At 43.6% G+C, this 25210-nt stretch overlaps 3 protein-coding genes across 4 annotated transcripts in view; 2 read left to right on the plus strand and 1 right to left on the minus strand.

Annotated features, from left to right (window-relative positions):
• The window catches only part of LOC142814527 (uncharacterized), a 72464-nt gene that overhangs the window by 23630 nt on the left and 23624 nt on the right, over window positions 1–25210 (minus strand). The gene's annotated exons all lie outside the window — the stretch shown is intronic.
• Window positions 11275–19340, plus strand: LOC142813966 (uncharacterized). The gene is made up of 4 exons (XM_075891931.1): window positions 11275–11543; window positions 13414–13459; window positions 14613–14990; window positions 19008–19340. The coding sequence occupies exons 2-4, from the start codon at window positions 13414–13416 to the stop codon at window positions 19298–19300; spliced, it is 717 nt and encodes a 238-aa protein (XP_075748046.1). The 5' UTR covers window positions 11275–11543; the 3' UTR covers window positions 19301–19340.
• LOC142814530 (uncharacterized) overlaps window positions 24930–25210 on the plus strand; it is a 46729-nt gene continuing 46448 nt past the window's right edge. Inside the window, exon 1 of the mRNA XM_075893379.1 lies at window positions 24930–25141. Within this exon, the coding sequence (XP_075749494.1) occupies window positions 25064–25141 (78 nt within the window). The 5' untranslated portion in view covers window positions 24930–25063. The remainder of the gene's footprint in view (window positions 25142–25210) is intronic.

Below are 25210 nucleotides of genomic sequence, written 5' to 3' on the forward strand. Positions count from 1 at the left end.
AATGATTTCGCTCTGCCAGCACCCTTGAAAGCTCCGAGCTCATGGCAGTCCAAGAGGCCTGCGAACGGGACCATGGTCTTCCAGTACCGGTGTGTGTGCGGCAAGCAACTGCGATGGACTTCCTTTAGGGGGTTGTCTGATCGGTGTTCTCCGGGACCAGGACCAAATAAAGTTTAATTCATCTTCACCAACGCCCACAGAAGGTCATGCAACAACAGCGAGATGACCAATAGTGGCGCCCACTCACCATGTGACTGGCCCATGTTTCTCCCATAAGACTCTCAGGTAAATGTTGGTTTAGAAAGAGTGCTTAACAAATTAGAGTTCCAGGTACTCTGCTAGAGAGCCGCCCCGATGGGGATCAACCTGTGTGTTCGTATGTTCAGAAAAAGTGGGTAACGACATAGAGCACAAGGTACTCTACTATAGGTGAGCTTAAAGCCGTCCCGCGGATCTCGAAGTTGGAGTTCTGCAGCTGCCTCGTAAGTATTGCTGGTGTATGTGTAACTGTAACAGCAAGGAAAATCGGGCTTCCGCAAATTAAAAAAAAATGTGGCCCCAAAAGGTGAACTGATTTGCCGAACTTCTATACTCCGTTTTACAATAACTGATGCCCTCTTGAACGCGGGCTTGTCGGTCATCAAACTTGTCTGATGCTACAATCTGATCTTTATATGATCTGTGTTGTCATTTTGTCACCCTATGTTAATATTGTCTGGATATGAAAGCATGTGGTTGTTTTTGTTTTCTGTAGAAACTAAGGTTGTGCGCTGGAGCATGGAGAAATTAAACAGCTAAAAGGGAGCGTTGCGCAAGTGAAAGAAAAAAATTATGGACCATCTCTCTGAAAGGAAGCCTGATGGGATGCGAAGCAGCAGCAGTGTGCACGTCGTTGACCCGATTGAAACGGGCGTTGACGCGGATGCTGGAAGAACAGTTTGAAGCGAAACTCGGTGTAGCCTTTACTCGAGTAAACGTTTCTTTAAAACAAAGACAAAGGAGGTGTATTTACTTTCGTGTAAGTCTCATCGCAGATTTCCACTCGATGTGCACTCGAGTGTTGCGCGCGGTGGAGAGGGTGAAGCGAGATAGAAGTGTGTTGCGAGCGGGTGGAGAAGCCGGCAGCAGTAGGAGCTGCGGCGAGTGTGCTGCGGGTGAGAGAGAGAGTGACGTCAACACGCAACTGTGACATGACCTACTTGGCACCGCTCCAACTGCGGCGAGAGGAACACGTCGCGGCGCGTTCGTATGGACGCATGTGCGTACGGCGTTACACACATGAGTCAAAGAGCTACTTCGCATCTAGGAGAAAGACATACGGAAAGATCTAAGGAAAGAAACCAGTACGTGAGGCTCACACAAGGCAGCTTTGCTTGACGCCCCTTTCCCGACAGGGCAAGTGCTCCTGAATTTTTTATGACTATGCGCAGATATTGGCATATGGGACCCCTCATCATGCTTTTTTTTTCCTCCATGTATACATACGAACGTGCCATGAAGTTGCATTCCAACGACTTCCGTAAATCGCATATCAAAGTAGAACCAATTTGCATGATGGTCGAGATTGCTGCACTGCAACGGCGATGACGCTATAGAAACTAGAAACCAAGTTCCTTATTTTTGTGAATTACACAGACAGCTTCTCCAGTTTCTTTGCGAGTGCAGCGCCTACACTCTGTCCCGTCGAAATATGCGACCTCCACTTGTGCGCATTGGCACGCTTCGAGGCGGCAGCCGGATGTCTCGCGCTTATCAAACTCGAATGCCTCCTTTCCATTTGGCATCGCTTTCCATACGAGCTTTGTTGATTCATACGTGGTGACATCGCAACCTTCCGCGATCACACTTTTTTCAAAACGACGTGGTGCGAATGTGAAGTGCGCGTGAATGCAGAATCGTCGGGAGACAGAAACCAACGCAAGAGTTCTGATCTACGATGATATACGCTTATGTGTTTCAAAGGCGTTATTAAATGGCTGCAGCGAAGTAGTCATAGCTTAGTGTATCAAATGAGCGTGTCGCGTGATCGGCGTTTTCATATTGTGGCTAAAGAGCGGTGCCGAGTAGCGATGGGTATTTGAAGCTAGAAAGAGACGTGAGATTTCGGTTTACCTTTTGTGCTGGGGAGCTACGGCACGCACACATATAGTCAGGTTAGAAATCTTGCATTTGACTACTTCGAAACACGTGTCCTTCGTTTGGGAGTGGGAGCATGCAGAGCGACCCAGACATTGTCTCTGGAGGGATAAGGAAATGGCATCATTTTACAAAACCAAACTTGAAAGTCTAATCACGGATGGTTCATTGCACAGCAAGGACTGCCGTATATAGCGTGTCTGACATGTATAGAACCAAATGCTGCTGGTACTTGGGACTGCTAAGTTACAGTACCAAGGGCTGATAAGAAGAGGGGGGGGGTGCAGCCCTTCTGGGGAGGGGTGAGTAGCTATAGTACTTCTATTATTATTCCTGTTAGTATTTCCTTTCGCAGCTTTTAACACAATATTTCAACAGCTCCTTCCATTTTTTCGTGAAGGTGTTCTTTGTAAGCAACAGCTCCTTCCATTTCTTCGTGAAGGTGTTCTTTGTAAGCAAAAATATACGGTGAATGACGGCCGACAACAACGCCAGTAGCAAAAACAATCAGACTGTGTGCTTATAATTACTATCGCAATGAAGAACCAGCTTATATCTCTTGAAGCTAATGAATAAGAAAAAAAAATCACAGCATATCCACGGAATGACGATGAATGGGGTGAAACATCCATAAGTATATATATACGTCCGCGCTTCCTTCTGTCAATTCGTTCTTGCTTCCGTCTGTGCGAGCATGCGCCCATCTGTGCGTCCATCCATCCATCCACCCGTCCCTCCGTTCGTACATCTGTCCGTCCGTTCGTCAGTTCATCCATGCGTCCGTCCGTCCATCCGCGCATCCATCCGTCTGTCTGCGTTTCTGTCCGTCCGTGCGTCCGCCTCTGTGTCTGTCCATCTAGTAAACACTCCAAGTACCGCCATCTCGATGATTTTCATCGTATATTCACCATATAAAAGCACCACCATCCAGCAGTTGTCGTATTTCGAGCGCCAATACCATCACCTAAAAGACGAAGGACATGACATATCTTTTCAGTGGTTACCAGGCCATTGCGGCATCATCGGTAACGAACATGCCGACAATGCAGCTAAGAATGCTCACGAAAATGGAGTGATGGAACCTATTCCACTATCAAGAAGCGACGCAGCAGCAAAGATTAATACGCTTGCGCAGGATGTCGCAAGGTCTATGCGGAATACGCCCGGTTTTCTCCACACCCGTCTTCACCGCCTGGACCCATACCTACGACTTACTATTCCATCTGGCCTACCCCGATCTGAGACGACCCTTCTCTGCCGTATGTGGCTTGGGGTGTCTTTCACGAACGCTTTTACCTGCCGCATCGGAATGAGAGACAACGCTACATGCGACAATTGCGACAATGACGAAACAATTGAACATATTTTATGTCAGTGCCCCCAGTACAGCTCTCAGCGACAGTCCCTCTCAGCAGTGTTTGCTCGCCTCGACGACCAGCCATTTTCTGAACAGTCAATCCTGGAATGTCGGAAAGATCGAGCTTCACGCCAGAAAGCAACAAAGGCGCTGATGAAATTTCTGCGAGCGACCCGCCTCGTTGAACGATTGTGACACTACTGTGTGCGAGTGTGTGTGTGTGTGTTTGTGCTTCTCTTCCTCCCTTTCCCCTTTTTTTTTGTCTCCCCTTACCCCTTCCCCAGTGCAGGGTAGCAAACCGGATATGTTTTCTGGTTAACCTCCCTGCCTTTCCGCATTAAATTTTCTCTCTCTCTCTCACCACCATCCAGCGGACATCCCAAGTACTAAACGAGAGGTGGCTACCTACTACTACGATGACTACTACTACATACATCGCGGGCGCACGACCCACGGCTCTTTAGCCGTGGGTCGTGCTTCGCCCCGAAAATATGCATCGATCCCGGTCCTGGCAGCCGCCTTTCAATGAAAGCAAAATGGTACAAGCCTGTGCACAGTGCGATGTCAGTGCGCGTCAAACAACACCAGATGATCAAAATTTCCGGGGCCGTCCACTACGTAAGGCGTCTCTTATAACGTTGTGGTTTTGTGACGTAAAACCTCAAATATTATTATAAATAGTATTCCTATCATTGTTTTGTTATTATATATTATAAACATATATAGCCACAAAGTCTCTAATTAGGAAGACGTACACGTGCACACAATTCTACGTCAATATAGTGATTGCTTCTACGTCTACGTCAATAAAGTATGTGCATGTACAATCCCTACTGAAACGTTCCGTGTGCGAGTCCAATAATTCCATATGTTTCCATAAGAAATACATATGTTTCCCATATCTTTTCCATATATTTCCGTAAGTTTCTTACGGAAATATAACTAACTAACTAACTAACTCATTTGCTTACTAACTAACTAACCTAACTAAACAACTATATAAATTAAGAAATAAATAGATGAATAAATTAAGAAGTAAATACACTTTTTGTCACTTTCATTCCTGGCATTTTGATTATTTGTTTTCAGCTTAGAGAAATGTTTGAACAGGATACGTTGCTAACCGAGTTGTCGCGCATTGTCTGACCCGCCGCGTCTTGTTAACTCTAATGTCCTGTCTTTTATAGCTCGGCTCTTATATTAAAACGAATGTTTTTTTTCTTGAAAATCCTAATGCTGCGCCGGCAACTAATATAATAAGTCACTGAATACTACTTCTGTCTGTGTATGCAAACCTGCACTCTGCCCATACACAGACACGTCGTATACACACAGACACTTTTGTCTCTATGCATACCATGTGTGTTAAAGCTCTCAGTTTACTACCTGTAGTTTTGTTCAACAGGTGAATATTTCCTTACTTCTTCCTAAACGCCGTAGCACATAGTTTTCAAGGTCACAAAGGTAGTTCTAACCTTCGTCACAATCATCAGTCATGAATTCCATTTCTTTTGATATTTCACCCTTCCATGCGAAGAAAGGTAGTCTTGCCCCACATCACCATCCGTGTTTATCAGTTCTTACAAACATTGCATTGTTTTCGATCGCTCCTTACACTTAAGACATACGCAAGACATATAAGTGCGAGAAATGTGGTTATAGAGCCACTCTGTAAGGAATGCGGAGGAATAACGAACAACAACGGGGACGCGGCCTCTAGCAATCACCGTCACGCGAACTGGGAAACTGTGTTGCATAGCGCTGGCCCTGAAGATGAACTTTCGGCTGTTCAGCGTGCCTAGGAAGCCACCAAGCCTCACGATTTCGTCTTCTTGGCGGGACATTTTGCGCGTCTCACAAACTCATACGACCTTTCAATAAAGTACTTTAACTGGCTGAGTTTTTTTTTTTTTTAGTGCCACTCGCGAACCCCCCCCCCCCCCCCCCGATTGATTTTGTGTCTCTATATCTTCCGCATCATTTGCCTATTGCTGCAGGCAGAAAATCTTGCAGATTGCAGACGAATGCATCGATGCCTGTGTTGTTTTCGATGTTCGTAACGTGATGTCTGCTATGAAGAAAACAGGCCACTAAAGGCATGGTGACTTCACAAAGCTTATACGCGTGCTGCAAAATTAATCCTTTATTCACGTTTGCTTGGAACCTACACGTGTAATTCGCATACTAGAACGCAGTCACACATTGTTGGACGAGGTTCGCGTAACGGGAATAACATGAAAATTTTTATTCGCTCTGTGGTTGCGCGCGTGCGGGCAATTACTCGTCGATAGCGCAAAAAAAAGGGGCATCAGTGGCTCATGCGAGAAAAGCATTACAACGACGAGATGCCTCAAGCTTTAAACAAGAGTTAAACTCTGGTCGAGTTGGCTTGAGTATACATTTAATAATGGTGTGGATAGCTCAAAATACACGTTGTAAAGGGCACGAGAGGTTGAATATGTGCTTCCTTAGTGTTCTTCTTTTTCTTATGAATCGACCTTGCGTTTCCAATATCATAAAAAGTTGAAGAACGCTTCGCGTTCAAGATTAGCACGCGATGCTAATCGAGCCACGTGCGCATTGGCTTCTCAAGTTCTTCGGCTTTCAGTGCATGCCGTACCGACGAGAAACGAATGACTGCGCACGTAGCATTTGCCGTTTCAAAGTATTTTAGGGGGCCTACAGCAAGTACTGCTGTTAAGTACCTATTACGACATAATTATTCCTTTTGCTATTGAGGGAACTACGCGCCCCTAAGGTGACACGCGAACCAAGGCAGCTGCTCACTTTCTTGATCAGATATGTTTGAGCGCTTTCGTTGCGCAATTCCCACGTTTCGACGCCTGGCATGATTCCACGCGAGGCGTCACTATGTCACTATGTGGCTATCCCACCCCATGGCTTGGTGAGATAGCTACGCTTCCGACACGCTGCATCACATTCGTTAAGGAGACTCCTTCCACTACACGTCATTCATATTGCGTTTTTTTTTTTTCGACGCCGTTTCAAGCAGTAGCGGGGCTCTGTGGCAGAACAGCTGCTTGCCACGCAGTCGGCTTAGGTTAGGTTCTCACTCGAACCAAAAGATTTAGGGGCGAAGCTTTTTATGGTCTAGAGCAGCCCCGCGTCACCCCGGCTTAGCCAGCAGAGCATATCTACAGACAGAATAATGGACGAACGGATCACAGACGCTTCGCCCCCCCTCATCGCTCCAGGGATATGCTGTGATTTCTTATTATTTATTTAAGTCGATAGTCCTTCTTGAGGACTTTCAACGCATAAAATTTGGTCTGTCCGTCTGTCTGTCTGTCTGTCTGTCTGTCTGTCTGTCTGTCTGTCTGTCTGTCTGTCCGTCCGTCCGTCCGTCCATCCGTCCGTCCGTTTGTCTGTCTGTCTGCCTGTCTGTCCGTCTGTCCGTCCGTCCGTCCGTCTGTCTGTCTGTCTGTCTGTCTGTCTGTCTGTCTGTCTGTCTGTCTGTCCGTCCGTCTGACTGTCTGCCTGTCTGTCTGTCTGTCCGTCAGTCCGTCTGTCTGTCTGTCCGTCTGTCCGTCCGTCCGTCCACCTGTCTGTCTTTATGTATGTCTGTCTGTACATTTCTCTGTCCACATTTAGTGGTACTCTAAATGGCGTCAAAATTACCAAAGGATACTTCAAACGGCCAACCACATCCGCAGCACCCACCAATATTGCTCAAGGTTTAGCGTTCATACTTGTGCGATTGTCAATTAAAAAACCAATTATTGCGCATATCTGCGCAATAATTGCGCATATCTGCGCATATCTGGCACCTTAACAAGACGTCGATATTTCGTTTGCATTTTTCTCGGTCTTTCGGTCACGAATAAGATGATAATTTTTGCTCACAATAAGCGATGGAGATAACGATGTCGACACTGAAATTTCTCAAACTTGAGCTCTTCAACGCTGTCCTGTTTACATTTGACTCAAACATGGCTCATACGAGTAGTGCGTTAATAAAAGTGCGTTACAAACAATGACAATCGTCAGCAAGCATTGAACAGTCCCATTATAAGAACGAGCCAATGGTGAAGTTGGCAAAAAATAACGTTCATATTAACCTGCGCAAACAATAATTGAGGCACGATTCTTAGCAGCAGGACAATACCTTATGTTTACCCTGCGAATATAGAGGAAATTGATCAATCCTCAATTTTGCCATTCCCACATAGTGACAATTCCACATGACTTGAGGGAGGATTGTTCTTCGAACAAATAGGGCAACACGTAGGTCATATCATGTAGGTTCGCCGCTGTCAAAGGACATGAATTTACTTTTGAGAGGGCTTTAGACCAAACACATGTCAGGTAAGCTACTGCTAAATTGAAGTAGGCACAATTCAGATACGTTAAGTATTGAAGTAACCAAGAAGTCTAAAACCAAACAGAATACATTATAAAGACGTGACTTTCAGCTTCTTTAGCGTTAAGAAATTTTTTTTTTTTGTTGAATGTACTGTCAAGTTTTGAGCGAGCCACTGATTAGTGTCGTAGTATCAGAGCCAGACAGGTGGCCAGGAACAAAAATTAGGCCATCACGCATTTCACTCGAAGCGAACAAACATTATTCGAAACATGACGCCAATATAAGGAGTCGGACTTATACTCATACGACACAAATGAAAAGATCTTCAAAGCGAGCGATGCAAATTTGTGCGTGATTGAGGTAACTAACCCGACACACGTCTCTCGTGTTTGATTTACTTGTGTGAAAAGTGACACTCATCAGTTCCCTTTTAGAACAATTTATTTCAGAAATCAATGCAGAATCCTGGCCTTTCTTTCAATGGTGGAGCAATTTAAGCTCGAGTTTGGTTCGGTGGTGTTTGCAAAACTACGTCGAGCGTTGACGTCGCCACGCATCACCTAGCAACGCGCCAGAGAAATGAAAGAAGAGAGGGGAATAGGCAGAAAAAAAATCGGGAGAACGAAATAAAGATTCTTCGCGAGGCGTGATTCGAACCCGTGTGTCGCGGGGGGAGGGTGAGCGTCGTAACACCCTCTGCTATTCAAGCATCCTAGTAGAACAAGCACTTATAGGAAACAAATCACTGGATTGTTATAGAAGAGAGAATAAAAAATTAAGAAGCATAGAGAGAGAAAAAAAGAGAAGGGACAGGAATTGAGAGAAAGATGAAAATAAATAGTGAGAAAGAGAGAGAGAGAGAGCGAGAGAGAGCCTGGATTTGATTTTCTTATAGGCTCAGCTTGGTTTTCGCTGTCTTAACCGGTCCTCTTTATGGTCACGTCGCACTACCTCGTCCTGGCTTTCTCTAGGCTTGGCTAGGGTGGTAGATTAAGGAAGGCCGTCAGAGCACAGCTTTCCACCACCTGTCCGAAGCTGCTCTGGTATCTTTTTTTTTAGAATCCAGGCTTGGAAAGAGAGCAGGATGAGAATCCCCGCCGCACTGACCGCGTAACTGAGGCCCTCAGATGTCCTTGAAGTAATGTCCTGGTAAGTAGAAAAAAAATGTCTGAACGATTCAATATACACGTATTATTCTGAACAATCGAAGGTCAACACAAACCTTTTGATAGCTCAAGCGGTTTTGAAATTCGTTCCCTAAAATTTTCTTTCTGGCTGTTCGCGGTACGTCGGCTTTTGAACGAATCATTCCTAAAGGTGTTAGATTCAAAAATAAATAAAGACGGCAGTGCGCACCCGTCATTTTTTGGAAAAAATATGGTCGTGCTCACTGATTCTTTCAAGTCTTCGGTTTTCACTCAAGGAACGGAAGTATACCACAACATCCAGAAGGCCAGAATAAAGCTGTAATCCCGGGCATGTCTACAATTATGGCTCCGCTGAAAATAACGAATAAAATTTTGTAGGGCGGAATCGCTCAATTTTTTTTTATCAGAATGATAATGTTGAAGGCAGCCTCGTAAATTTAACAGAAATTATCAGCAGGGCGAGCCTTCATTCGTTTTTGCATAGAAACTCTCTGCTTTGAAAACTACATGTGACGTAGAAGCTTCTATTTGCATACGCTAGTACTATTGTTGGCAGGTAAAAATGGCAAAGGAGCAAGAATGAATATAGAATAGAAAGAAAGGTAATTAACTGCACGCAATTTCATAGCTTCAAAGTGATGCCGGAACGGGTCACAGATACTGACTCGAAAAATGATAAAGACTATCTTCGCAAATTTCACGTTATATACGCCCATGGCTATTTCATAAAAGCATTTGCATCTGGGAAGAAAGGCTTTGAACCTAGCCGGTTTGACGAGAGTCCACAAGAGCTGCCCTTCTTAACACGCACAAAATCCAATGGGTGTCGAACAGTGTTTTTTTTCCCCTCGAATAAGAATGAATCTCTTGTGCGTCAACACTATGGGTAAAGCATTTGCCTTTATCAAACTCGTTTCAAGGCCGCGGTGGCGTGGTGTCATGAAGCCATAGCTATGACGGAGGTTGCTGCCTATCCTGCACAACACCATCCCTAACACTCGTCGGAACACAAGACCGTGAAGGCACGTTTGTGCCTTTTGAAGATGACGGACCGGTATAAATGTTTGTAACAAGTGTTGTAGCACGAACCAAACGCACGAGTCAGTGCGCATATGCACATATAGTCCGTTGCCTTCTTTCCTTCTCTCCTCTTTCTCATTTCATATTTGCCATTCTCTCTAAATAGGGAAGTCAAGCAGACATTTTTAATGTTCACCTACCCACCTTTCATGTTTCTGCTTGTTTCCTTCCATGAAAATTCTTAGATAGCTACTTTGATGGCAGTGCCTGTTAAGTAATCTATTGAAGTTTTTGGTGCAAGAAACAAAGAGCTTAGATGACACCCATTCTTTTCAATCGAAACGCAAGTAACTTTGGATGTTAAGCAAAAAAAAAGAAGGGGAATCTAAATAGCAGAGTGAAAGGTGAGAAACATTGCAGAATTGCACAAACACGCAATGCACAATACAATTAAGTAGCCCTATAGCAAGTCAGAGCGCGAGAAGGCTGCCGTATGGTATCAGCTCCCACTTCCAGAGACCTAAGCCGAGTTGGAATGTCGTGCGGGATGCTTCAGTGTTTTTGTCTGTAAGTTAAACTTGCGTTCGTCTCACAGTGTGCGGAGCGATCGTTTAGCAAAAGAAACGACGCATTTTCTAGTTTAATAATTCCAATACGCTTTAGCCATGTTTTCATGGCCTGAGCTCCCGTGTGCAGATACGTTGGCTGCGGCCATCGGCGGAGGGACGCCACGACAGCTAACCAGGCGCCATCGACAAAGAGTGAAAAGCCAGCACTTTTACCGCAAAGAGGTCTGCCGTTGAACTGCTTCCTGAAGCACGCATTGAAGTGTCATTTCACCGAAATCATGATCTAGAGAACTTTACAGCCAGAGAACAATGTGAAGCGACCTGCTGTCGCGAAAGGGCAGGTTGCGTGTACACACGCGTGCATAGGCATGGGAACCTTTTACATCAAGAGAAACATTGTGTCGTAGCCGACAAAACAAAACGAAGTTCCTTGAAGAAACTAGCTCCGTGAAAGCTTTCCTAGTTCTAAACCAAGGTTATCTTTGAACAAGGTATTCTATAAGAAGCACGTAGGTGTACTGACATCTCAATGTGCTTGTGCTTTGATAGGTCTTAGAGATGAATGACTCAACGCATTTTGATATGTAAGCAGAGTTTTGGGCTCTAGAGCAAGGTGATGTCGGAACAAGACTTTTTTTTAGAAAATGAATACATTTTATGACGTGTACGTGGGATTTTATGAAAGGTAGCCTTTACCGTTTGCTGATGCGCAGTTTGTTGGCAAAACTGACCTGTTATATAGCACGATAGCTCGAGCCATCACTTTTCGCTAACGTTGGTCAACGGGCTTCTTCGGCGAGTTAAGCATACGCTTTCGTCAAAGCTGTGCGTTTGACTTAAGATTGATCTCGCACAAGGCACTTGTAGAAGCAACAAAAGCGCCTGATTTGGAGATTAAAAACTCAATAATATCAAGAACAACACACGAATCAGGAATTGCTCAACATCAGGATCATACCAGTTACCAGTGGACATTGTAACCAGGAAAGGTAAGTAGCATAGATTTGTTAGGGATTATCTATGCTTTTTTCCTGCTTTCTTGTGTATTTAGGTGAAAATATTGCACGATATATTAGAAGTTCCTATTACAAGACCATATTAGGTATTTAAGCTTAATATATATCAGGAAATAAATTTTTACCAGTAGTTGGTTCGGCGCAGTATGCTTTGGTTTGTGTTCCTATGCAGCTGAATGTTTTACTTATAAATGTGGAATGTCGTACTTATATTGTTCTCATGTGTGTGTGTATGCACGTGCGCGCGCAACGGAATGGAGCACTTATGCGTAACACTAGATGACTGACGTAGTTTACACGTTGATGCGGGGGCACAGCCGAGCATTCGCGACTTATCAATTAGCGCCAGACTGTAGCGCTATACGGAACTAGAATTGGCGACTGGAAGCCCCAAAAGTTCGCACACAACTGAAGAGACCACTACAGCATTAACCCTCCAGACGACCGAGGACCTTACAGTGGTCTTCACCGACTCCCAAACAGCGAGTCGCCACTACCTCTACAGCAGGGCGTTCCCCAGAACGATAAAGATATTGTGGCACAGTGAGACTGTTGTCCCGTACACATGCATCAGGTCGGTTTCTGATCAGAAGGGCCGCAATGAAATCGAAGCAGCACACACCATGACCCATACATACGTCCACAGGTATTCCTGCACAATATTCGAGACACGTACATAGCAAAGCCACACCAGTGAAGGAAACAGAACACATACCACTGACTAAACACGCATTCTGCATCAATACTTTCTTGAATACAAGTTATACCTTCCTCGAGATTTATAACTCACGGGTCGAAGGCTCCACCTACCTGCGACTTCAGGGCAATCACGGCATCATATTACACCATATCTAACCAACCCTGCACACCTACACCTTGTCTGCCCTGAAACGTGCTGGAAACCCTGCATGGTGCACCTCTTGCTTCAATGCAAAAGAAGTGTGACAGCGCTGCTACCAGAGCCAACGGACGCAGACTGAAACGTTCTCGGTGAGGGGCTGCGATCCCCAAGGCGGACCTGGTAGGACAGCGTCAATTCTTAGCCCGAGACTGAAGGGCTGTCGAGGCTAGAGGGATGAGTGCTCCTGCCGCCTTTTATTCATGAGCCAACGAAAGAATAAATGTTTATTCTTTCTCACGTTGTTGAATATTGCTGATATATTACGTATGTGCCCCGTACTGCCGGCCGACTGGCATACTTAGAACCAGTTAATGAGTACATAAAACGAATAAGACGCAGAAAAAGAACAGACAAATATATTTGGTAAAGTGGTCATGCATGTTAAATTATTTTAGCGTTGTAATGCTTACAAATATACATATTAATCTTTTTGCGAGCTTCCAGTAAACATCAAGTAAAAAAAGCAAATATTAAGAGCACGAGAGAACCGGACAGTGCAATACTAAACACAAAGAAAAGTCACGTATGACGCAACGTTAAAACAAGATAAAATATTGAAGAAAACTCGCGAATAACATGAATAATGTTTTACACATTCTGCAGCAGAAGTGAGGACAACGTAGTTCAAGACAGGAATTTCTCGCGTTCTACGTACTCTGAGAATGTAGCCCCTCACCTAAATCACCACACATGTGGGTCATTGCGCCACATGAATTACGTGACATTTTGCCAGCACAGAAGGCCAGGATGTACTTTGCGGTGAATTAGGCTCCTCTAAGCGCTGTGCCAGTTTTCTATGCAATTGGCTTTTGTTTGATTTAATAAACGGTGCAAAACATTGCAAAATGTGCTTTTAAGGTGATTTGTGGTTACTTTAGAGCGCTAATGCGAACCAACGAATATATGTAACATACCAATACCGAAACTTTCTTTTAATTACAGATGCAACCATACTTGTTTTATGTTGCTACATCTCTTTTAGTATTTGGTAAGAACGTTTATTATATTTTTATGAGAAGGAAATGATTATTTAGATACTACGAAAGACATTTCTTAAGAATTATCAATAACTGCCGACACTTGGCTGAAGTTGACAATATACTGTTTATCTATTGAAGCTGGTGTTCCCTTCTAAAATTTGTACCCGGGAAAAACGCAGTTATCACAATGCCATTTGTTTGAAATCACAACCAACGATAATGCTTGAAATGGCATAAGTGTCAGTCAATGTTATAGTGACACTTTTTATAGTCTCCTTAAGGCTGTATTTCCTGTATTTCTGATCTGTTCGTCTTAATTGCAGTTTCAATACGACAAACGCATAGCCCGCCATTAAATAGCATTGACTCAAGGTATGGCTGGGTTCAATAACTGATCGTCTTCGCACAGTGGAAATGATAGTACAATGGCTTTTTTAACGACAGTGTTATGCAAGTGAACGCACCCGACCCTTGTACAGTAATACGATAACTCATAGCACTGAGTTATCACATTTAACGCTTTCTAAGGGTTGTATAAGTATGTAAGAATCTTCCGATAGATTGGAAAAATGTTTTATTAGAATGGACAGGAAATGACAATATAATACGTAGAAAGATGTAGACATTGACGTCGACATAAATGGACCATACAAAAAAAGCCACTTTAGCAGAAACCTTTGTTGGGTTAGTTAGCTATACACGGACACTCAAAGAAGACACGCTAAAACTGACGAGCACAAAATGAATGGCAGACACAGATACAGCGCCTGTCCTGTGTGCTCTTCCTTTTTTTGTGTGTGCTTGTCAGTTTTGGCGTTTTTTTCTTTCAGTGTTCACGCTATAAAAAATGAAGTATTCGGGAAGTAGTTCTGCTACTCAACAATAATCGTCATCTGACCTACTCACGTTTCCTTTCTTGGACATTCAGTGCTGGCCACTCTCCTGCCGGTAAAGATATGTCACACTGATAAAGCGTACCATTCGCGACCGCGAACTACCGGAACTGGGGTGATAACGCGAGGAAAATACTCGAAGTATATGACGATTATTGTTGTGTAGCAGAAAGACTCCCCGAATGCTCGATACTGTTTAAAGTGTTCCTAGACAGTAAGGTAGATTAGATAATCAGTCACACAATAATTTACCTCTTCCACATTTCAGGCTGCGTGATAGCGGATATCGGAGAAGACGATGTGCGACAAAGCATGCTCGAAGGCCTCGCGAATGGCTACATTCAACTGGATGACATCAAGTTTTCTGTCACACGGCTCCTCGCTGCTAGATACAAATTCGACCTAACTCGGGGCTTTCTGCTTCTGCGCAAGACTGAAATACAAGATGCCCAATGCAGAACGGTGGTGACTAAACGAAACTACGTGTATACCACCTGCTACTTCGACATTTCTCGAAGCGTCGCATCCTATTACGTCTCGCCGGAAGAAGGCGTGTTCGGCGGGCTCAGGGGCTTCAAAGCGAGCGCTACGGTCAGAAAAGGCAGCGTGCATGTTTCCATGACGCTTAAACCTCCTGGCCTCACACGTAAGTACTGAAAATTTGTTTTTCTAGTGTGGATAGTTAAATTTATATCACAAAAAGCAAAGCTACAATCGTAGCCGAGTTGTCCGTAGCATTTTTGATGGAGGCAAAGAAAAAAATGGTGTAGGCCTGTGTGCTCAGATTTGGGTGTACGTTAAAAAAAAACCAGGAGGTCGAAATTTCCGGAGCCCTCGACTACGGCGTCTCTCATAACCATATGGTGGCTTTGGGACTATGGACGACACATATCAATCAAAATTGCCCCGCCACGGTGGTCTAGTGGCTAAGGTACTCGGCTGCTGACCCGCAGGTCGCGGGATCAAATCCCGGCTGTGGCGGCTGCATTTGCGGTGGAGGCGGAAATGTTGTAGGCCCGTGTACTTAGATTTGGGTGCACGTTAAAGAAGCCCAGGTGGTCGAAATTTCCGGAGCCCTCCACTACGGCGTCTCTCATAATCATGTAGTGGTTTTGGGGCGTTAAACCCCACAAATCAATCAATCAATAAATCAAAATCAATAAGTAGACTGTATGTGATGCGAAGAAGATAATGGGGAAATAATGGGGAAGTTAAGGTTTAGGGTCTCGAAACTACGTTATGGTCGTGAGACCGCCCGTAGTGGAAGGATCCGGAAATTTTGATCACTTTGGATTTTTTAAGGTGCACCTAAATCAAAGTGCATGGGCCTCAAGAATTAACGCCCTTGCAGGTCAGCAGCTAAGCACTAAAACAGTAGGCCACCATGGCGGTTGTAGAAGTTAATGTAAAGATGGAAGTTGCTTGATAGGGGCATGGTATTCCCTATAGTTCAGATGGCACGTACCGACAGTGACCGCACAGGATATGACGTCGCATCAAAATTGCTGTAATCTAAACACGTGTTTATATAGTATGACAAGATGTCTGTCACAAAGACGGAACCTTTAATGTGAAAACTTCAGCGCAAACAAGGGCACGCTACAAAGAGATGATACGACTGGCGCTGACTGGCAACTGCCTTATGTAATAGGCGCACGTTAAAGAACTCAAGATGCACGACACTTTCCAAATGGCATTTATGATAACAATATCATAGATTTAGAATGTTAAACCCCGACAGTTATTCCCAATGGATTTATCCTTCGTGAACAAACACATAAACTGCATTTAAAAACTCATAACCATATTGTACTCATGCGATTACTAATTCATGTGCGCGCGTCTTTGCTACTTACCTTCCTGGCATTACTTATGTACTATGGGGCCTAGTCAACCGTGCACATACGCGTTTACGCGGTTCGGGCATTTATACGCGTTGTCACAGAAAGACTTAAACAGTTCTTAGTCGGCACCAGAGCTTGTGTAATCTCTTCTCTGTGCCCGCTTGTGAGGAAGCTTTCAGCTTAATAGATTGTATAAACTAGGCTCAACCAAAGTTTTATTGACGACACGTTAACCTATCGAAACGCCAGCGATCCTGTTAAAGGCTTTTCTTTTCATTCAGCATCTAAAAACATTCGATTGAAGCAAAATTTTAAAAGTAGCAAGTTTTGAAATTTACAATGTGTAAGTAATTTACGATGTGTAAATAAAGAAGTCACAATTTCTCCTGCAAACAACATGAAAGTGTTACCAAGAAACCACATGCGATAGGGCATACATATGGCTTTGAAGTGCAATTTTGCAGTTTGCAGCAGAAGTTCAACGCGGAGACGCCCTTAATCTGCCCCATGAGCAACGACAGTTATTGCTTTGTCATTGGTTTTCGAACAATACGGATGCTATATTGTCTCTCATCCAGTGACAAATCAAAGTGAGGTGATATCACACAGCTTTTTCTGCAGCGCTTTGCAGGGACAATCACATGACAACAGTTGTGCTATTTGAGGAAGGTGTTCGCGCTGTTTAAGGGTTAGCGCCCATGCAATTTGCAATTTTCATATAGGTTTAGTAAGTGCAAACACCGCCATTTAGTTGAAAGGAAGAGTAAAAGGTATTGGTGCTTAAATATATTTATTTTGATTTTGAGAGAACATTAACATTGATTATTATACATGTGATACACCATGACTTAAGATTAGAAAGTTACGATGTTCTAACCTAACATATCTCCCACACAGCCAAAAATATTTTTATTGTCCCCTTGGTGATACATTCAGCGTATAACGATCTAAAACAGGGTATTGAAGGTAATTTTTATTTCATGATACCATTAAACCTTCACGCAGAAAAATACAAATTGTATGAGTAAAATTCGGCAGATCCCACGTATCTTGGGCATCGATGTTATGCGGAGCATATGATAGAAAGGTGATTGCGTTGTAACTTTTTTATTGAGTGAAATGTTACGAAGTGGGGCAAAAATATTTACTAATGCACGCTCCAACACACGACCAACAGCCGCATATGTTTTGCATAACCAGTTGTCTACTGTTGCGTAACGATGCCAGAAGCAACATGGATAGTGGCAACACCAGGAGCTTAAGCTGATATAAAGGATGGTAGTCCTGGACACAACTACTTAAATAAACTTCTGCGGATGGTGCTTTACTACAGTTTACATTAACCCGACGTGACGGGTGTATCATATACGTAATATTTGTAAAATTGAATAACCAACATTGCAATCACAATTGGTTATTCACGATCATGAAGGTCTACCTGAAAAGTTGTTCCGATATCTGGCGTGGCTCTATGGTAGAATATGTGATTGCCATGCAGAGTGTCGGAGTGCGAATCCTGCTGCGACCCTGACACTTATTCTTTGCATTAGTGCGGTCAATGCTCACGATATCAGCTTTTTTCTTGAAGCTCACGCGTTAAAATTACCTCTCTCTTTTCTCGCCGTACCTGGGTAGATATAAAACGTCAGTCACCTCTGGCACATACTCGTTGTTTAAAAAAAGTCACCCACTGCGAAAGGCACACACGTTGCTGAGCCTATTCCCTTTAGGCCACGTAGTGAGTGCATGGCAAGTTCGAAAAGATTTGATTCGCTAAGTGTTTCAAGTACGCACCAGGAACGGGATATTACTATCGCGTTCAACTCTTACAGAAGAAGCTTAAGGGTGCCTTAATTCATCAGACCTTCTATCTTACCCTGCCATACTAAATTTCGTTTACACCAAGCTAAGAAGCTAAGGGAGTGATAACGAGTGTACCCACACGGAAGCGGATAGATAGATAGATAGATAGATAGATAGATAGATAGATAGATAGATAGATAGATAGATAGATAGATAGATAGATAGATAGATAGATAGATAGATAGATAGATAGATAGATAGATAGATAGATAGATAGATAGATAGATAGATAGATAGATAGATAGATAGATAGATAGATAGATAGATAGATAGATAGATAGATAGATAGACGGACGGACGGACGGATCGATGGATGGATCAATGGATGGACTCAAAGTGCCTGCAGTTATAAAGCGCCTCAGCTGTATGGACATATAAGTGCAACCAGACTCTTGTACAAATCATGCGTTGCAAACCACCGAAGCTGCGTATTGCAAACCATTCACAGCTGTTTAACTGCCGCGTTAGAAAAGTGTTAATGGTGCTCGGCTGCTCATTCGAAGGTAGCGGGTTCGGTACCGGCCACAGCGTTCTCATTTCTGCTTGAAGACAGTATGCTTAGTTTTCCGTACATGTTTAAGAACCCACGGTATTCGAAGTTTCTTGTACCAGGATATGACCAGAATCATATGGTGGTTTGGCATGTAATAGCGTGTAAAGCTTTCGTAATAATGTAATAGCTGTGTACAAACAATTGAGGTTTAAAGTATGTCGCGTCCATTTCTGTTTGAAAAACAAAGCTTGAGTAATAAATAAATTGTTCTTGATCCTCGGAGATGGGAGCTATCGAACACCTAGCGACAGGTGAAAATGGTTATTATTATTATTATTATTATTATTATTATTATTATTATTATTATTATTATTATTATTATTATTATTATTATTATTATTATTATTATTATTATTATTGGAGTGAAAGTTGGATATTATCACTGAGATCTCTTGCTTCGCAGGTTACGGAGATCCTCTGATGGTGACAGTGTACGTAAGAGGTGCAACCGTTGCTGTCAGTCATCCAGCAAACATATTTGATTCTCTAACAATACAGAGAAGGTTTCAGAGAAAAGCTCGCAATCACATTACCAGAAAGATTGTGGAAGCACTGGAAAAAGCTTTTAAGGATTTGCAAAAACGACTTCGTGAACAATTGCGAAAGTCTAAGGGGAAAACTTCAACTAAAACCCCACCAACAACCAATAATTCAACAAACCCCACGTCTTCATCTACGTTAATAAATAACTGCTAAGTAAGACAAGTTTGCAATAAATAGTAATGCATGGGGAAAATGTGCCGTTACTTTTGCTGGTGTCATCACCAACATTTCTCAATGCTCGACGGCACTGAAATGCTAACGCTGCAAGAGAGATGGAGTTCCAGCATGGCCGTCCACTATACTGTGCTCTATATTAGGCGAGTTTAAACTTTCCGTCTGTACCGGCATTACTAGTCTGAGAAGGTTGCGACTGATGCTGCTTTGTTTCCACTGTAACGCTATTTTTAAATTACCTAAACAGTCCGTAGCACCTGTATGTACTTTTTCGACGTCACGCATGTGATGGAAATGCGTCATTGAAGTCTTGGTGTGCACCAGCGTAAAACATTTTCGGGTTAAGAAATTGAAAGCTAAAGACACTGCAATCTTGACCTCCTTGAGGTGCATATGCAGCCATGTAATTCATGGCATGAAGCTGCATACACACACCAGCATATGTTCTTTTGTACCAGTTCGTACTGTTTAGCTTGCAGGGGAAAGAATTTGTTTGTGGGCACTGATATGTCATGTTCATTTTGAAGAGTTGAAAGTGTAAATAATGAAATAGCGAAGAAGTGCCATTTCGTTTGCATTTATAAATCCCTTACTGGAGACTGCCTCATTAGTCAGGATCAAAAATATTTGTACATTCAATTTGGAAGTATCGAAGCCATACCTGCAATATGTGTGTTTGTTAAATTTTCCTCCATTAACAGTTGTCAGGAAGGAAAGACTAATAAAAAGGCATAAAAAATAAACCCTATGTTTTTTTTTCATAAATGTCTGAAAAAAAATATGGGATGGGGGGTTTGCATGCCAATAGTCAGTGAGGTTCATTTCGCGCATCAGAGAGAAAACGTCGTTATTGAAGTATGTTCGAAACCTGTTGTGTTGAGAAGCATTCCTGGGGGTAAACTTAAATTTATGGGCTGTCTGCCTTTGAAGATACATGTAACGAACCTAATACAACCATTTCGGTGCAGTGAAGCCGACTAACAGTCCTATCTCATTTCCGTGACGTCACTGAGGCGTGGACAGGCCTTAAGTACTTAGGTGATGTAGGCTTGAGGCAGAGCAGCAGGGAGTCTAGGCATCCGGTCCGGAACTGAAATATAGGAGGTCTCCCTTCCTATCTTCCTTTCCATTGTTTCTTCCCTCCTCCGGAAAGATACCCCGCCGCGGTGGTCTAGTGGCTAAGGTGCTCGGCTGCTGACCCGCAGGGCGCGGGTTCGAATCCCGGCTGCGGCGGCTGCATTTCCGATGGAGGCGGAAATGTTGTAGGCCCGTGTGCTCAGATTTGGGTGCACGTTAAAGAACCCCAGGTGGTCTAAATTTCCGGAGCCCTCCACTACGGCGTCTCTCATAATCATATTTATTTATTTATTTATTTATTTGTGAAATACTGCAGGCCAAAAAGGCCCAAGCAGGAGGGGCACAAACACAATATCAGTACATGAATGACACAGCTTCGAAAAATACATTTGTGTAAGAGGAGAGCGAGTAGAAGAGAAACATCAAAACAAAGAAAGCACGCGATCAGTACATGAGTAACACAGCTTGACTAAAATACATCTGTGTAGGAGAAGAGCGAGTAGAAGAGAAACATCAAAAAAAATCAAGCAATATTGGGAGGGGGGGGGGTCAAGATTCACAGAATTAAACATTGGGTTCATCAAGATCGAAGGTTTGGAGGAAATCAGAAGGCAAGTTATTCCATTCTGTTACAGTTCTCGGAAAAAAGGAAAACCTAAATAAATCTGTCCGCGCAAAATACGGAGTTAAGGATCGGACATGAGAATGACGAGTTTGCCTGGTCGAAACTGGGGTAACGTAATGTGATGGGTCTAGCCCAAGTTTATTGTTAATTAGTGAGTCCAAGAATTTTAGACGGAGAAGCTGGCGCCGCGATTGTAGCGTCTGGATTTCGTTATCCCGCATTAGTTCCGTAACTGATGTACCACGACCATACTTTGAGTAAATAAAACGCACTGCTCGTCTTTGAATCTTTTCGAGGGAATATATGTTAGACTTAGTATGCGGATCCCATACAATACAAGCGTATTCAAGCTTTGGACGTATTAAAGTGTTATAAGCTAATAGTTTCACTTGCGACGGGGCGTCTCTGAGTTTGTGCCTTAAAAGACACAGTTTACGGAAAGCCGATGACGAAACATCGGCAATGTGTGCATTCCAGGACAACCTATTCGTTATCGTTATACCTAGGTATTCGTATTGACTGACTTCTTTTAAGGGTTGGCTTTTGGAGGAATAGGAAAACTGAAGGGGATTTTTCTTGTTAGTAATTCGAAGGCAAACAGATTTATCGAAATTGAGCACCATGCCCCATTTGTTACACCACGAAAGAATATTGTTAAGGGCAGTGTCGAGAGCAACCTGGTCATCTGGCGATTGTACATCTGTGAAAATAATGCAGTCGTCTGCAAAAAGTCTTATTTTAACCGGATCAGTAATAGCATTAACAATATCATTGCAATAAATTATAAACAGCAGCGGACCTAGAACACTACCCTGCGGTACGCCGGAATCTACTGGGAGATGAGGTGATGTCTGTCCACAGACGTCAACATACTGTTTCCGGCCATTCAGGTAAGCAGACACCCAGGATACTAGGTAGTTTGGAAGCCCTATAGTCTGCAATTTCTCGATGAGCTTGTTATGGGGAACACGGTCGAATGCTTTACTGAAATCTAAAAACAGTACATCGACCTGACCAGCTTTGTCTAAAATAGAAGCAATGTGATGAATAACTGAGACCAACTGGGTGACTGTGGAAAACCGTTTTCTAAATCCATGCTGAAAGGGAGATAAAATGTGTTTATCATCTAAGAAGCTGTTTATACGAGTGGCAATTATATGTTCTAGCATTTTGCAACATGCGGAAGTCATAGAAATGGGACGGTAGTTTGGTATGCACTCTGGGTCCCCCTTTTTCACAAAGGGCAGAACACGTGCCAATTTCCAATCTATGGGTAAAGTTGCTGAACTTATTGAGGCTCGGAAGATCACAACAATGTACTTGGCCAATATTTCGGCATATCGCCGGAGAAATGCATTGGGTATGTTGTCTGGTCCAGGGGTTGATTTAACTTTTAATCGCAGCAGTAAATTTAGGACACCATCGAAAGAAATGAGGTTAGGATCTGAATCAGAAGCGTCAATGCTAATTGAGACAGGCAGGGTAGAAGTTGAAAAAACACTATGAAAATAGTCGTTGAAATTTTTCGCGATAGTTTGGGGATTGTCAATTATAGTGCCGTTAAACTTGATTCGATTTACAGAGCTTTTACGGTCCCTAATAAAATACCAGAATTTTTTAGGGTCCTCTTTGATAAATTTTTGCAACTTGACAGTAAAATAAAAATTCTTGGCACTTTTAATAGCTTCGGAGAGGGAGTTACGAATTTCCCTGAGAATGTTAACGGGAGCACCTTTTTTCCGATAACGCTTGGCTTTACGCTTCATTTGTATTATTGGCCTTGTGATCCATGGTGTGAACTTTGGGGGTTTTTTCGTTTTGTTTGGTACAAACCGTTCAATGCACTGGAAGCATAGTTTCTTAAACTTATCCCAGAGAACAGCAGCGTTGTCGCCATCAAAATGCACCAATTCACATTCAAGATAATCTTGGATGCTCGTATCGTTAGCACGGGAAAAATTTTTGACCTGTTTAGAGTTAGGTGGGCTATTGGAGCGATTACAATGCAAGGGAAAAGAAACTGTGACCATGTCGTGATCAGATAAGCCGGGTTCAACACAAACACAGCAATCAAGAATAGTGCGATGCATGAACACAAGATCTAGTAACGTGGACGAAGCATTACCAACACGTGTTGGTTGCTGAACAATTTGGGCGAGATTGTGGGAAAGCATTATATCGAACAGTATATTTGCATTAATCAAATCTGATGTTGACTGCATTTGGTTCCAGTCAATATTAGGCAGATTGAAGTCACCGATGACAATTAGCTTTTGATTACTGTAATTTTCCATATGGGTTTTCAAGTTAAACAAATAATCCGGCAACGAATTCGGCGGCCTGTACACTGCATACAATACAAAAGACTTATTGAAGAGTGAAAGCCTCAGGCATATGCTTTCTGTACTTTCAACGTCCGGTAAACGGGTGACAGTGATTCCTGTTTTAACAAGTACTGCAACTCCACCACCTCTTGAGGCCCTATCTCTGCGGTACATTTCATAAGCTGGAGGCACTAAGTCTTGGTCACACATTTCGCTGTGGAGCCACGTTTCCGTTATTACAACAACATGAGGGTTGTATGCTAAAAGTACAGCCTCAAGTTGTTCGGTTTTATTTCCAATGCTTCGAGCATTCATATTAATCAGTCTAACTTGCTCCTGCGCAGCTGGTCAACACTTGCTACCCGTACTTTCGTTATCGGGTGCACTGCCGATAGACTGAGGCGATGCCGTGGCACACCGACGGCTTCCAATTAACTGACGTTTGTTTGTTACGTCATTCCAAATAAACAGATCATCACCTACACGCAACTTATCATGCACCAAAAATGCCTTCTTGCCTTGTTCTTTGTCGGCTTTTGCACTTTCCCACAGTAATTTACGTTTTGCCAACGTCTGCTTTGAGTAGTCGTTCTGAACAAAGATGTTAGTTCCCTTTAGGTTGCTCGCCTTTTTCAGCACAGCTAGCTTTTCGGTGAAGTCTTGAAGATACAAGATAATCGGCCTATTCGAGCCTGATCTTCCAAGCCTATGAATCCGGGCCACAGAAGTGCATTTAACGCCGAGCTTGCTGTGAAATGTTTCAGAGACGACTTTCTTTTTAAGATCAGATTCAGTTTCTTCCGGCTGTTCTGGGATACCAAAAACAATCAAGTTTGAACGTCTGCCTCGATCTTCAAGATCCGTTAACTTTCGGGCCTGGAAATTCATTGAGTTTGTGTAGACCTTAAGAAGGTTGTCCAGGTCATCTAATTTTGAATTTTTAGTTTTCATTTCAGCCACATGGGTCTCGATTTCTGAAAGACGCCGTGTAAGCTCTGCTAACATGTTTTCCGTTTTAGTTGTAAGGTCTGCTACCTCGCTACGGAGAGCTTTTTGGCCCTCTAAAAGTTTAGCCAGCATGTCTTGGTTGGTAGGTCCGGGGTTTTGTTCGACATCACCACAAAGTAGTAACCGAAGTGCACAAAAACAATCGTATGCAATTTTACGACACTGCCGTGGGCACGGCATAACAACCAAACAGCGGCAATCGCTTCGAAATGAGCTGTACGCCCTACTAACCTGCACAAGGTAGAGGAAACGTTTAGCCATGTTTCCACGGATTTCGCCGTGCCCACTAAGGGAGGGGGGGTTCCAGGTGTCTTTAAGTAGTCGATGATCGGATGACGTCACAGACCAAGCACTGCCAGGCGGCAGCAGCTTCGGGATGACGTCACATGGTTCCACGTGGGGCGGCTGTGACTTGCAGAAAGGAAAGTGGTGCGAATGCGGCGAGTACCCAGTGGTGGCCGTTGTAGATCCAGGAGATACGTTGGGGACACAGAGCAGCAAGCCCTGCACAAGGTAGAGGAAACGTTTAGCCATGTTTCCACGGATTTCGCCGTGCCCACTAAGGGAGGGGGGGTTCCAGGTGTCTTTAAGTAGTCGATGATCGGATGACGTCACAGACCAAGCACTGCCAGGCGGCAGCAGCTTCGGGATGACGTCACATGGTTCCACGTGGGGCGGCTGTGACTTGCAGAAAGGAAAGTGGTGCGAATGCGGCGAGTACCCAGTGGTGGCCGTTGTAGATCCAGGAGATACGTTGGGGACACAGAGCAGCAAGCCCTGCACAAGGTAGAGGAAACGTTTAGCCATGTTTCCACGGATTTCGCCGTGCCCACTCTTTGGGACGATAGTGGTTTT

This window comes from Rhipicephalus microplus, chromosome 4, assembly GCF_043290135.1.
Source record: "Rhipicephalus microplus isolate Deutch F79 chromosome 4, USDA_Rmic, whole genome shotgun sequence".
Lineage (NCBI taxonomy): Eukaryota > Metazoa > Arthropoda > Arachnida > Ixodida > Ixodidae > Rhipicephalus > Rhipicephalus microplus.

Excerpts from the sequence above, each read along its gene's own strand:
- LOC142813966 (XM_075891931.1), top strand. The coding sequence starts at position 13,414 with ATGCAACCATACTTGTTTTATGTTGCTACATCTCTTTTAGTATTTG. Across the intron at positions 13,460-14,612 it reads TACATCTCTTTTAGTATTTG|GCTGCGTGATAGCGGATATC; the intron begins GTAAGAACGTTT and ends TCCACATTTCAG. Across the intron at positions 14,991-19,007 it reads TAAACCTCCTGGCCTCACAC|GTTACGGAGATCCTCTGATG; the intron begins GTAAGTACTGAA and ends CTTGCTTCGCAG.